Genomic DNA, 15,574 nt, shown 5'->3' on the forward strand with positions numbered 1-15,574 from the left:
CTTATCCTCAAACATGTTTTTATCCAATTTATTGATGCAATTTTGACAATGTTAAAAATAACAACTTACACAGGTGCCAAATCGTTTTCAAAGGGGAGAAATAAAAAAGGTTCAATGGAAGTAATTAGTATTTTGTGGAATTGCACATTTTAAGGACAGAGCAAAACAAAGTCATGTTTATTGTTGAAATATTCTGTGGTATTTTATTTTTATTTTTAAAAGAAATTATTCTGTGTACTTAGGAGCGTATGTATGTGGATGTATGAAGATCAGAGGACAACTTACAGGAGTTGGTCATGGGTACTGAACATGGTTTCGGCAGCAGCAAGAGCCTCTGCCCTCTAAGTCATCCTGCTGGCCTGTTATTCTCTTTTCCCTTTATTGAAAATATTTTTCTCATATGATATATCCTGATTATGATTTATCCTCTCTCTACTCTTCACAGTTCCTCCCCCATTCCTCTCCCTCTTATCCAGATCTTTTCCCTTTATTGAAAATATTTTTCTCATATGATATATCCTGATTATGATTTATCCTCTCTCTACTCTTCACAGTTCCTCCCCCATTCCTCTCCCTCTTATCCAGATCCACCCTCTTTTCTTTCTCTCATTAAAAAAACAAACTAAGGGATTATAATATAACATAACATAACATAACATAACATAACATAACATAACATAATATGATAAAGCAAAAACTAACACATTGAAATAGGACAAAACAGGGGGGAAAAGGCACAACAAATAGATATGTGGTCAGAGACCCACTCATCCACACACTCTACAATCTATAAAAAAGTTAAACTGGAAAACCATAATATATTCCCAAAGGACATATAGGGTAAAATGAGAGATAAATCCATAAATAAAATATGGCAAAATAAAAATAAAGAATAAGACTAAAATTAAAACAAAAAGAAGCCCTGATACATTATGAGACAAGGAACCTCCAAAGAGGTTTAGTTTGTTTTCTCTTGGTCAACTACTGCTGAGCATGTGGTCTACCCTTAAGGGTAGTTTCCCTAGTGAGAATCCCTTAGAAAAAACTAAACTTTCTTTTACAGGTGGCTATCAGTTGAAGATAGTTTCTGGGTTAGGGCTGGAGGCATGTGTCTATTTCTTTTAGTTCTCGGACCCCATCTAGTGCAGACCTGTGCAGGCCCTGGGAAGGCTGCTTCAGTCTCTGAGTTCATGTATACTTTGATCATGTTGATTTAGAAGGCCGTGTTTTCTCTGTCTCCTGTGGTTCTTTTTTTTTTTTTTTTTTTTTTCCCTCACCCAGGTTCCTCTGAGCCTCAAGGGGAGGGATTTGACAGTGACATCCCATTTAAGACTGAGTGTGAGGGACCTCCCATTTAAGATTGAGTGTGGCAAAGGGACACTTTGCTCAGGCTGGGTGAAAGGAGGAGGGGACTGGACCTGCCTTGACTGAATCTACAGGCTGAGCTGAATCCCCAGGGGAGTCCTTGCCCTGGAGGAGGTGGGAATGGGGGTGGATTTGGGGGAGAGCTGGGGGGGGGCTGGGAGTAGGGAGGACAGGAGAATCTGTGGCTGATATGTAAAATTAAATAAAATTTAAAAAATGTAATAAAAAAATAAAGAGAAAATGTAAGATTAAAAAAATAAAGACTGAATGTGAGGGCAATCTAGTTACATCTATCATCCAGTTGATGGCCTGCTATTTTAAATGATTGATAAACTGCACTAGCTAGGTAAATGAATCTGTATATAATTCTGAACTTTTTTCTGCAGGTTCTGTTTTGGTATCATTTGTCTGAGCATTCCCGTCTCTCTGTTTTCACAAGAACATCATTAGATGGCAATTTGCTAAAGCAGAGTGAAGTGACCGGATTCCCTGAGTCTCAGTGGAGCCAAGCAAAAGTCGATCTTCATGCAAAAGCTGGAGAGTCTACTTTTCCTTTCCAGGTAAGCAAATAAGCAATTAATGCAGCTCATCAGAAGGTATATGTTTCATACTAATCATTTCGGACAACAAGATAACATATCCAATGAATATTTGCAGTATTAATAAGGTATTAATGTTCAGGGACAAGTAGACAGCTACCTTGGCCTAATTGCTCAGAATTATCTATGGAAGTGTACCAACTATCAGAAATAAAAGTTACATCAGATGGCTGAGAGAAGAGAAATTTGAAGAGAATTTCCAGGATGCAAGGTGGGCAGAGTGTCATGAAGCAGTGCCACTTAGCTATGACACAGTAGTGGCTACCATGGACACATAGCAGCTATGGATACCTGCACAAAGCTGGGACCACCAGCATCTATAATGCATAGAAGGGGTGCCAATGATGGCCCATTTTTTTTCTTGGTGAGCTAATGAATCAGGTTACTGGAGGGGAAGAGATTTCATTTCCTCTAAATGAGGTACCGAGATGATAAGATGGGGTTCATAGGGAAAGGAAGAGGGATAACACAGGGCGAGGAGGATGAATATAATCACAGTTCATTGGATATGTGTATGAAAATGTCAAAAATGAAGAAAAAGAATGTTTTCCCTTTAAGTGAGCATGACATATCTGGGGTAGATAAAAGTGATTTGGATTGTGCCTACATTTTCATTCTACTGCTCTAGTCCAATAACACAAGGACATTTGTTCATCATTAATATAGTTGTCTTGCTCAATAATAAAAGCAGGTGACTAAAGCTCACTCACTAGGTAGATACAGCTGTTCCCACCATCGTGGACTGTGACTTTCTTCTAGACGATGCAATTACAGAAACTAGATCAAATTATGTGGTGTTGAAAATACCCCAGAGTCAGGGGTCATGAGATTCCATTCATTCATCTCAGTAATTGCAAATGTTGTCCTATATCTTTTTGCTTCCTAATCTGAGAGGATATAGTGATGATAAATATAAATATAAAAAAATATATAGTGATGAAGGAATTTGGGGGAGGCTGAATACTAAAGAGAAAATGGTTGCTCTGTATGTGGGTTCTGGAACTTTGGTTTCAAGCCCAAATATATGATAATAGGGAAGTTGCTTAAGCCTTCCATGCTTCTGTTTCTCCTATTGGTATGGTTCAGGAGACTGACTGTTGGGACTGGATTTGATAAATAACACACATTCATCCAATATTTGCTTCAGAATCAGTTGAGATAAATGCAGATGCCAAACAGAAAGCAAAATATTTCGGAGCAGATACTATTAGAACCCTATATGTTTAATATAGGACATGCACTCAGACTAAATAGTTCCCAGATAGTAACTGATTGCAGTAGAAATACTGGACTCTCACTGTAGGAAAAGCCTTTTTGTCCTTGGCAATAAATAGTAACGGTATGTGTGTATCTTAGTTTCATTCCCTGTTGCTGGGATAAAATACTCTGATAAAAGCAACTTAAAGGAGAAATAAATTATTGTGATTCACGGCTCCAGATTACACTCAACTGGCAGGGAAGTCACAATAGCAGGAGCCTGAAGGAGCTGGTCACATGGTTTCTGCAATCAAAAAGGAGAGAGAGATAAATGCAACCTACTGATTAGATTGCTTTCTCCATCTTATACTGCTCAGAATCCCTGCCCAGGTAATGGTTTTATCCACTTGGACATAGGTATCCCAAGATTAATCAACTTAATCAAGATAATCCCCACGCAGGCATGCCTTTCTCCCAAGTTATTCTAGATCCTGTCAACTTGAAGGTTTAACACAGGCCATGTGTCTCCTGGAAACCAGCATCCTCCTCTGAAAAAGGAAGCTGGAATGGAAATGGGGGATAAGCTGAGCCTGCTCAGTGCCCTCTTCTACCATCCCCTACTAGTTAGCCATTGTTCCCTTCATCAGAAAGAGTGGCAGCAGGCGGCAGGATTGTTACTACATGTCACTTCCTTCCAGTAGACATAGAAATATTTAACAAACATTAACTTTATGACTATTCGCTTTATAGAAGCATTATATGGATTAGATATTTATAGATAGATGTAAAATACAGAGAATCTAGCATGAAGTAACTAACATCAAGGAAGTTATTACTGTTCCTGTGGTGGTTATTATTTCCATATTGCTCAGGAACAGTGGATATATAATCAGTATTAAGATTCCTTTATATTTTGAAAGGAGGCGTTCTTTTAATCAGAACTTTGGATTCAATAATCAGAGACTTCCCTAGTTAGAGACATCTCCTGATTCGATGGCAACATTAGTGGGTAAAACAGTGCTGATGGCTTCTGTTGGGAGAAGTGTCTGACACAAAGACTACCCATGGATTCATCTCAGTGTTAGTCTCCATTGCCTAGGACAGGGCAAGAAAATGGGGTTAATTTATTCTTTGTCTCTAGTGTTTTTATTCTACACTCGACTGCTTCAATATATTCACTTTTATTTAGACAGAAACTCATTGAAATAATCTATCAAAGTTTGTTATTGACTGACATTGAGAAGAAAAGAGAATAACTGTTGATAGGTCTAGCTATCTGAGAAATATTATGAACTGAAATGCCTGCCCTCCACTGCTACTGGAGAATTTCAACAAGGTGGAGACTTTCTTCTCTCTGATATTACTTGTTTGGGGTTTGAGTTTTGGATTTGCTTTTCTATGCAAATTGTGACTACCCCTCCCTATCTGAGACCATACCAACTAGGTTGTAGATTGGTTGGCGGTTTTGTGTTGTTTTGTGATGTGGTGACCTCAGATGATGATAGTTTCTAACATGACTCTGACTGCTGATCCCATGTTCTCTGTCCCCTTGCCTGTGAGACTTGGCACCATGTTTTGGCTTTTCTTTTCAACTATCTTTGACATTGGTCTTTTCCTGAACCTTATTCATGTTTAATTCGCCCAAGAACAGGCAAGAATTCTCCTCTGCCTTTCTTTAATCCTTTTATATAGTCACGGTAGCACACATTTGTTTTGGAAAATAAAGACAAGTGAAAAGAATCAAAGGGAGGAATCCCTTAATCTTTACCACCAAATTTTATCATTATAAGTCTATAATCTCAAGTCAGAAATTTCTGAAATTAACCTGCAAAGCAATATCCTTTGGAATATTGAGATATTGAGAGTTTAAAACAAACAAACAAACAAACAAACAAACAACAAAAAACCATACCTGACATGAATCAATGTGATGTCTTCAGACAGTTTATTTAACTCTGGATTTGTTTTTACTCTGTTGTGCACATTTCCTATAATACAAACAGTAGGGAATGGTACTCAGGTTACACTACTTAGTCTGAAACTATTCAGATACTAAACCCATCTGTCCCCGATAGACTTTGGATAAGAATTGTGGACTTACAATAACTTAGATATATAGGTCAGTTCAGATTTGTATATTTGTACATATGCATATAATATATAAAATATGTATACTTATATGCTATAAACAATTTACTACAACAATAGGATGTATATTTATAAGGTATTTATAGCAAGCAATAAATAGAGAAATAAATATACATGCAGTCATACCTTGAAAAAATATCAGCAGTTTGTTTGCTCATTTATTAACATTAATTATTAAAAATATACAACCTCAGTCTGGTTTGTACCTTTTGTCACCTACACCAGAAAATGCTGATATTATCTTGGTTTTAATCTGATTTCTCTAACTATGTGTTTAAATCCTGAAATTATATATGAAGCTTCTAGCTACATACAAGCTCATGTATCAACAACAAATAAACATGATATTATACCCATAGATATTCTATCTGATACTCAAATCTGAAGATATTTAAAGTGAGTATTTTAGAAACACTCTAAGGTTTGGACACTTAAGTTTAATGGGCTGCAACATTTAAGGGTGGCCTTGGTCTCAGTTTGATCATTGGCTCCATATGGTTAAGCTCTGAATTTATTTGTTTAGGGTAATCCCATCCAGTCTAAACACAGGAAAGAAGAAAGGCCCTGGATTATGAGACCTATGTATTTCATTTGAAGCATGAAATTTGGATGCAGTGTGGTGCTTTGATGTGAATCAAAGACCATAACAGGGAACAAATTGCTTTGAGTTTCCTAGGAAATAATCACCCTTACTTGCTAGGACTTTCATTCTCCTGCTGGGAAAGGATTAGACTTTTTGTTGATTCTGTAAGAAAATTAATTTAACAGCCTTTCAGAAATCTCTCTATCACCTGGGTAGAAGAATTGGAAGAATTTTAGTCAAAATCGTTCATTATATTCTTTCCAATCTGTTTAAACTTGGTCTGTTCCTGTTCAGCTGTTATGCTGAGCTTTTTACTATATATATATATTGCAGTTTGGAATTTGATTCTTTTGTAACTTTGCTTCTAAATTCTAATATATAAAGGTTTTGTTTTTTTTGTTTTTGTTTTTGTTTTGTTTTGTTTTGTTTTTTTGGTCTGAGTACTGTCCCTTGATTTCTTATTGAGCTAATGTGCATTCTCCTATTTAAACATAGTTGTATCATATTTTAGGTTTTATCTGAAAATGACATTTATATTTTCCACAATGATTGATTTGATGTTCATTCTCTATCATTTATTATTAGTAATCAATAACAATTTAATAGACTTATTTGAAGAGCCAGGGAAGGGTAAGATTTGTAACACAGAAATAAATATCTGCATAAAGTTGCTATGTCCTCACTCTTCTCTGTTTGGGACCTCAGGAAATCTTGAGTTGATCATATGCTAAGCAACAGAGATCTCTTTATCCCACTAAATGATGTAATACTGTATAATTACAACTAACAATATCTTAAGCTAGACACTCTTCACAGTGACTCTGTAATATTTAGCCAGTTACTTTTCTAAACTTTTTTTTCTTTTACTTTAAAATGAGTACAAAAGCTATGCCATGTTCACAAGATTAAAGTTGTGGACTGTATATTGTAAATTCTACAGAAGAAATGGCTGTTCCTCTTATTATTGATACAGTCAATACTTTCAAAAGCTACAACATTCTAGTTTCTTTCTGATTCTAACAGATTCTATTTTCTGTTTGTTCAGTAATTAATTTTCTTTAGGTTGTTTTATATAACAAGGTAAGAAGATGTTATGTTTTGTTTTTTTTTCTGGGAAAGCTTCTAGTATTGCTGGTGTATTAAGGAATCACTTGAATGTTAACATTATGAGCTATAATTTCTGAAAGCAAGAAAATTTGTGGTTTTCAAAATAATTTTAGTTGGATTAAACAAAACTAACAAGGTCTTAAAAATAATTTTCAAAGAGAAATGCAGCTCATTTAATTAGAAAATTGAGTTTTTCATATTACTGGAGGATCTTATCAAAGGAATATTTTGGCTTCCCTTTTCTATTGTTGAAACATTTCTTCTAAATAAGCTGTTCCACATTTGTTAATCCTTGATCCTGCAGTTCCAAAAGGCAACAACTTTTAGTCACAACACAAAGGACCTGTTTGATAAAAGCAGTGATTAAAAATAATGGTTTGGTGAGATGGCACATCCCAGTGGAAAAGGCACACCCTGGCAAGCCTGAGGACTTTAGTTTAATTCCCACAGATTGGAAGTTGACTCATACACATTATTCTTTCACTTCCACGGATGTGTCCAGACAAACATATACCTGCACACACACACACACACACACACACACACACACACATGTACATAAACACTAAATGCAAAAATTTTTTATAAAAATAGAAATAGACATGAGCTGATAATTATTTACAGTTATGTATTGTAAGATTGAAGAACCATTTTTAAAAAGTGGATGATTTTAAATTAATAGTATCATTGTAATCTTTCAATATGTGGTCATGAATTTAATTGCATAGAAGTAAAACCAGTGGAGTTGGAAATGGCTGAATATCAGGTTTTTTTTTTTTTTTTTACTTTTGAGTTATGTTTAAAAGTACAATTTAATAGTATTAGTGAATCACCTGGTATTTCTGTTTAGCCAAAATGAAATATGCAAATCTTCATGGTCTATATAATTTTTCTACTTTATCTCTAGTCAGGACCCATCAGTTACATATATAGAGTAAAAACACATTCCTCTTCAAGAACAGAATGGTATCTCCAACATTCTTCCTCTTCTCTTTGATAAATGTCTCTTTTCTTGATCTGAAGAATTGCACATTTTATTTTAATTGACATTATCAGTGCATACTATCAATATATATGCATATTATTGATGACATATAGCAATGAAATATAAAGGGGGAATTTTAAAGTTTAATGTTACCACAAATAAATTATAATTAGTTAATTGTTTTAACATCTTCTAAATTATAATGCTTGTATATATTATGCCAAAACTTTTTTAAAATCTATGCTATTATTTTCATCTGTGATATAATTTTCTGCCTCTTGTGTGCAAATCAAATTTCTTAGCCAAGATGTCAAAGAAGCCAACTATAATCAGAATTTTACAAATCATTCAGATTTTATATATCACATGGTAAAATATTGAAAACTGCAAATAAAACATCTGTGTTTCTTTACTGCTGTAATCTACCATCATAGCCTATCTTCAAACTTACTGCCTTATTTTAATGTCTACTTCATTCTATTTATTGATTGCTTATATATGTATTTGTTTATCAAATATACCTAGAAGTCTAAACTGTTACATAATTCCTATTGAGTTTTCTGTAACTTTTTAAAATCAGAAACACATGCTTAGGGGCTTCCCATATTAGCTCAAAGAGACATAATATATGTTAGAAGGGAAATTATTTCATAGGGGATATGCATCGACTATGAAACACAATATTAAATCTATGAGTGTTAGGCATAAATGGGGAGCAATGGATTTAACTCATATGCTATTTCTTGAATGAGAATAGCCACCATAGGCTCATATGTTTGGATACTTGGTTGCTAATTGGTAGAACTTGGGGAGGATTAGGAGGTGTAGCCTTATTGGAAGAGGTGTGTCACTAGGAGTGTACTTTGACCTTAAAAAACTCACACTACTTGCTATTCCCAGTTAGCTCTCTCTTCCTCTGTCTTATGCTTGTAGATCAAGCTATAAGTTCTCAGAAACTGCCCCAGCCTCATGCCTGCCTGCATGTTGCCATGCTCAGTGATGGTAATGGAATCTAACCTTCTGAAACTACAAGTTCCAATAAACTCTTAGTTCTATAATTGCCTTGGTTATAGCTTCTTATCCCAGCAATAGAAAGGTAGCTAAAAGGGACGGTCAATTAATAAGGATAATATTCCACAGAGAATATGCATCCACTATCAAAAGCAACATTAAAATATATGACTGTCAGGTATAAATGCAGAGAAACTGGTTTACTCATATATTTTAGGTTATTTTTCTTTTGAATAATGCCATTCAATTAGTCTCTACCAAGATTATGCTAACTCATGCAATTGATCCTTTCAATTTATTATCTAGTTAATTGGTTGTTGTCTAAAATCCTATACTCCCCGAATGCCCAAAGGTTTCCTACATGACATCTACATTAATATCCCCATGCTTTGGGTTGGATGGTAGTTTCTGTTTCTTCAGGACAACATCTTTGGCAGAAATCATTATCAGGGTTTAACCTAATTTTGTCCCAGGATATTAACCATGACCTTTGTGGTTGGTGGAGAACACAAAATTATGATAATAAAAGCAAAGCAGTAAAAAGTACTCATCAAATTTGATTTCATATATGTCATAGTAATTAACTCCTAAGAATCCAAAGTGAACTGTGTCTTAATGCTTAGGTTCAATGAGAATAGACAGATAAGCAGAAATATGATTGAACAAAAAGTATGATCTAAAGGTACTATGTTAAAAGGAGCTTCACCAAGCCACTTTCTTCAGATTCCTTTTGAGTCCTCCAAGTAGGGATCTCCTTTGATTATGGGGCAGGTCATCTGTTACATTGCAATTGTGTGACCTATTCTTAGGAGAGGTAACTCAGAGATTTCTATACAGCTAGCTATTTGTACAAAGGCAACACAAAACACAGTTAGAATGATGTCTCAAAAGCCAGATATAGAGAAGCACGTTCTGAGCCTCAGTGTTAGCTTCTCAATATTAAATGCTAAGATGTAGCTATAGCTACCAAGTCTGTCTAAAGATTGTGGCATCTGGTCTCCTCCTCAGGGCTCAAGAACTAATCTACCTCTGTCTCTCTCTCCTCCATTCTCTTCTGCCCTCCCCTCCCCCACCACTTTTGTTTGTCTTGCTCCCTTCCTCTTCCCGTCCTCCCTTCTCCAGCCTTCTTCTCCCTCTCCTTACTTTCCCACCTTCTCTGTTTTCCTCCCTCAATCTTTTCTTCCCTTTTTCAGAAGAAGAAGCATGTAAGAGTGTGAGTGATTAACGGGAGAGAAAACAAAAGTATGTCAAGTCACCATTCAGAGTTTTGGAATAAAATTAGATAAATGCGTTCTATTGTTTCTGTAAATGAATAAAACTAATGGCTATACATGGTTAATGATTGTAATCTTTATCACACAAAAGTATGTTTCTAAATTTATACATAATATATATGCATATTTAAATATGCAGATGTGGAAATGAATCACTCCAGACAAACCATTACAATGAATTCATATCTCAATTAAATTGAGTTGTAAACCACACAGTTGATTACCCCAAAGAGCTCATTTTAAATGCATATGACACTTAATGGCTCCAATGGGAAGCATGCCCTTCACTAGTGATGAATGCTGTAACTTTTAACTGAAACAAGGTTACCTAACATATCAAGGTTATATAAGAGGCTGTCAAAGCAGTTATGACTACATAACTTTATAATTTGAATGCTCAGGTCACAACAGTTTTCTAAAATTAGATTGAAAAATGGAACAGGTGTAAATGAGTTTCTTTATTGAAGTGAAATGATCTTGAAATTTTATTTCTACGGTATGTTTTTAATAACTTTATCTTTCTGCAATAACAGTTAATTTTGGAAGCTACTGTTTTGTCATCAAATGCTACTGTTGCTGTAGACAATATCAGTATATCACGGGAATGCGAAATTTCCTATAAGTCACTCCAAAGTACCAGCTTACAAAACAAAGGTAAGATTTTATTTTCTTGTGATTATTGAAATTTTAAACATTCAAGTAATTTGACTTTATTTATTAAAATGTATTATAGTCACTAGTATTTAATATGGGGTGTGGATATGCTGGATATATTTTTTAATGTTAATAAGTAATTTTATTATTTTATTTACAGAACAATTTTTTGTTTTGTTTTGTTTTTTTGGTTTTTCAATACAGGGTTTCTCTGTGTAACAGTTCTGTCTGTCCTGGAACTCACTTTGTAGACCAAGCTGGCCTCGAACTCACTGAGATCCACCTGCCTCTGCCTCCCAAGTGCTGAGACTAAAAGCATGTGCCACCACCACCTGGCCCAGAACAATTTTTTTGTTGTTATTTTAAAGCAGTCTTTCCCTTTTATATATTTTCACACTTTATTATCTTCCCTCACCCTCTGCTTTCTATTCTACTAGCCCCATCTCAATGAGTCACTCCTCCTCCATTCATACCTTCTTTTTTTGTGTGTGTGACCCACTGAGTTTAGAGTTACTTGCTTGAGTGTGGTCACAGACCATAGAACACCCAGACTAGAAGTGAGTTGAAAGCTCCTCCCACACTGGCTAAACTGCACAGACCCATAAAGTGCTATGCAGGCTACTTGTGTGTGGTGGGGGAGGAATTCATCAGTAGTATTACTCAGCTGTGAGCCCTGCATGGCAGAATTTAGTAGTTTCCTGGCTACTTAGGAAGCTGAGATAAGACAAGTACTGGAAATCATTGACTTCAGGACCAGCTTGGACACACACACACACACACACACACACACACACACACACACACACTAGAATATACATTTCTCTGTTGAGATCTGGACTAGAGAGCTAATTTTTAAAGTTAATATTTTTACTTAAAAATCAAATTTATAGATTTTTACTTTCAAAAGTTGATAGATACACATACTGGATAAAAATCAGATTTGGTGGATTAGCTTTTTTATCTTCTTAATATTTAAATTTTTAATTAACCCTTGATAAATGCACATATTTATGGGTGAGAGTATGATATTTCAGTACATGGATACAATGTATGCTGAACAAATCAGGACAATTAATATCTATCTCCTCATTATTGGAGCTCTTGAATTCTTATAACAGGCTATTATCAACTATAATCACTCACTGTTCTGTAGAAAACATTATAACTTGCTACTTTTATCTAAGTACATCTTAGTTGTCATTATCTAACCAGTCTCTATCTTTTGGTCAGCCTTCTCAGCCTAGAGCAATCTGTACCATGTACTTTAAATTGGCTTATTTTAAATATCCACATATTGGAGAAAATATACAGTATTTGCTTGTCTGTCTCATTCACTTAGCTTAATCATAACCATGTCTATCCATTTAATACAAATAATGGGTAACCATTATATTTTTTAGTCTATGATTTAAAATTCTTTTTTTTCCTTTATTGAAAATAGACTTTCCTCATATAATATATCCTGATTACAGATTAGATTACTGCTAATATCAGTTCTTCTTCCCCTCTCTTTCCATATGGATCTATTTTTTTCTCTCTCCCATTAGAAAATAGACAGAATTCTAAGGAATAATAATAAAATAAAACAATAAGCAATGTGTCAGAATCGGACAAAGCAAACAGAAGAAAAAGAGCCCAAGAGAAGGCACAAGAATTAGAGACTCACGTGTTCACACATTAGGATTTCCATAAAAATGTTCCACTAGAAGCCATAATATATATGCAGAGCATCTGGTTGCAGACCTGTACAGGTCCTGTGCAGGCTGCCTCAGTCTCCATGAGTTCTTATGAGCTTTGATCTTGTTAGGAGGGCTTTGTTTTCTTAGTATCTCCTAATCCTTCTGACTTTTACACTCCTCCTGCCTCCTCTTCTGCAGGGTTCTCTGAGCCCCAAGGAAAAGAATCTGATGGAGACCTCCCTCCCACTTAGGACTGAGTCTTCCAATGTCTCTTATTTGCTATGTAATATCGATCTGTGGATCCCTGTATTTGTTTTCATCTGCTGTAGGAGAAGGCCTCTCTGATGATGGATGAGCAAGGCACTGATTTATGGATATGGCAGAATGTCATTAAGAGTCATTTTATTGCTACATTTTTTAAGCAGGATAGTAAAATTTGGTTTACCTCTAGATCCCTGGGCTAGCTGATCTCAGGTTCTGGGTCACCCAAGCAGTGTCAGGGATGAGTTCCATCTTGTTGCGTGGTCTTTAAGTCAAATTGGTTGGTTACTTCAAGAAGTTTTGTGTCTCCATTGTCCTAGCATATCTTATAACCTGGACATCATTGTGAATCAAAGGCTTTGTGGCTACATTGGTGTTTATGGTTCTATTTTGTAGCAAACAGAATACCTTCCAGTACCAAAGATGCTAGAACATAGTGGTGAAGGCTCTATGTAAGCACCAAGTTGATTTCTCCATGTTCATTGAGTTGTGTAGATTTTGTCTTCAGCAATGAGGGCTTGCTATCAGTTGTGAAAATCTACCTATAGCATATACACTTGACTGTATTGTTTAGGAACTCCCATGGGGCCAACAACTCTATTATATGGGACCCAATCCTTGAACTAGAAGCTTTATTTTGGTGAGAAGAGATGTCCATTTGGGAGTTCTATCTTCCCCTTATTTTGGGATTCCATTTAGATTGCCTTTATGTACGTATGTATGTATGTATGTATGTATGTACGTATGTATGTTAGGAAGCATCTACTATATTAGATTTCTATACAACCTCCCACATAGGTCTTAATTTTAGCTAACCCTACCCATCCTTGCTTCCTGGAACCACTTTTCTCTCCCCCTCCCCATTTGATCCTCCCCTTCCAGAACTCCCCCATCCATCCATAAGTATTCTATTTCCTGTTCCTAACAAGATGTATCTGTTAACTGCCCACCCCTCACCAGTCTCTAATGTCTGCATAGTTTAGTTTGGTTACTACTGAATTAACAGCTAATATCCACTTATAAGTGAATACATATCATATTTGTCTGTGTCTGGGATACCTCATTCAGGATTTTTTTTCTAGTTCCATATAATTACCTATGAAATTTCTTGTAGGATACCATTATTATTAATGGTTTAATGTGCACATCCCAAATTTTCTTTACCCATCCATTCATGATGGGCACATAGTTTAACTACATATATTAGGTGTTGTGAATACTATTTTTAAGTATAAATCCTGTATTGAAGATGGCTTTAATATTTTCAAGTTATTTATTACTTTGTGTGTATGAGTGTTTTGCCATTGTGTGTGTAGTGCCTTCAGAGTCCAGAACAGAGAAATGGCTCTCCTGTAACTAGAGTTACAGATGATTGTGAGCTGACATGTGAGTGCTGGGGATCAAACCTGGATCTTCCAGAAAAGCAGCCACTGCTCTCTACTGATGATCCATTTCCCTAGCCCACTTGAAAATATACTTCATTCTACAGAATATATAATTCTGTGTTAACATTATATGCATGAGAATGTATATCATACATGCGTAATGAACCTTTCCAAGTATCATGTGTGTATGAATGTTTCTTATAAATAATGAGGAATACAAAGAAGTAGATATAATCATGCATTTAATAATTGATGAGTTTTTAAAAGTTACTCAGTATCACCTTATTTTTGTTGATTAATCATTTTTTAAATTATAGACCATATTAAAAGAATTTGGATAATATGGAAGTTTTAAAGCTGATATTGAATGCAGTATAACTGAAGGTGTAGGAGAAGGAAAGTTTCATACTTTTCTCCACCTACAAAGACCACACCTTACATTCCTTTATATAAAATATACGTTAACAAGAGAAAAGCAAGGCAAATTTATTTAAACAAAGTTTAATGTAACATAGGAAAGTCAGGAATAAAAACAGAAGTACCCCCCCAAAAATTGTCCACGATTGAGCTTAGGTCCAATAAAGGATGAGTAGCTATGTGGAAGTGTGGCTGGACAAAAGGGCATATGATCGAATGGTAATAGATCAATGGGAGTGGGGGTGGGGAGGAGGCTGAGCAAGGTTCACAAGTTCAGTTTCATTTGGTCTCTGTGTAGCATCTATTCTTCTTATGGGTTAGACTCTGGGTAGACTGATGTTCTCAGGACCTGTTACTGGCAGGTATGTCATAGATATTGTTTGGGTCAGCTTTCACACAGGGAGGATCCAAAGGCCATGGTGACCTTGCTTCTGAGGCCTTTCTGTCTTTCTTGGCTTTAGTTACTCTGTTGTCCTTAGTTCAGCCTTGACAATCAGGAGTGTTGAAAAACTTTAAATATAACTGAAGTTAACCTTAGCAGGTCTGTGAGAAAACTGGATCACATGTATGAATAACTCTTCTTGTGACATAAGACAGAATTATTTTTATATGTCAAATCCAATCAGTTATTTCAACCATAAATCTAGCTGGGCTGATTTTAAATGTATTATTCATGAAGTACTAATGGTTTTACATAAAGAAACTACCCTCAGTCCCACTAGTTCACAGTATGTCTGCCATGTTACTGTATGATCTGCTTACGAGTTAAGGTTTCACCTGGACAGAAGGTGAATGAGACCCTGAACAAAGGAATTTGAACATGTGCACATCGCAAACAGGTAGTTGTCATATTTGTGGGACCAATTGGCCAGGCCTTCAAAAGACACTGTACTTGAACTGAAACTTCTG

The 15,574-nt window shown here is 35.5% G+C and overlaps 1 protein-coding gene across 1 annotated transcript in view; it reads left to right on the plus strand.

Annotated features, from left to right (window-relative positions):
* Positions 1–15,574, plus strand: part of Malrd1 (MAM and LDL receptor class A domain containing 1) — a 594,884-nt gene that overhangs the window by 102,445 nt on the left and 476,865 nt on the right. Inside the window, exons 12-13 of the mRNA XM_036188969.1 lie at positions 1,752–1,925; positions 10,803–10,923. Of these exons, the coding sequence (XP_036044862.1) occupies positions 1,752–1,925; positions 10,803–10,923 (295 nt within the window). The remainder of the gene's footprint in view (positions 1–1,751; positions 1,926–10,802; positions 10,924–15,574) is intronic.

Source organism: Onychomys torridus, chromosome 5 (genome assembly GCF_903995425.1).
Source record: "Onychomys torridus chromosome 5, mOncTor1.1, whole genome shotgun sequence".
In the NCBI taxonomy this organism is placed as follows: domain Eukaryota; kingdom Metazoa; phylum Chordata; class Mammalia; order Rodentia; family Cricetidae; genus Onychomys; species Onychomys torridus.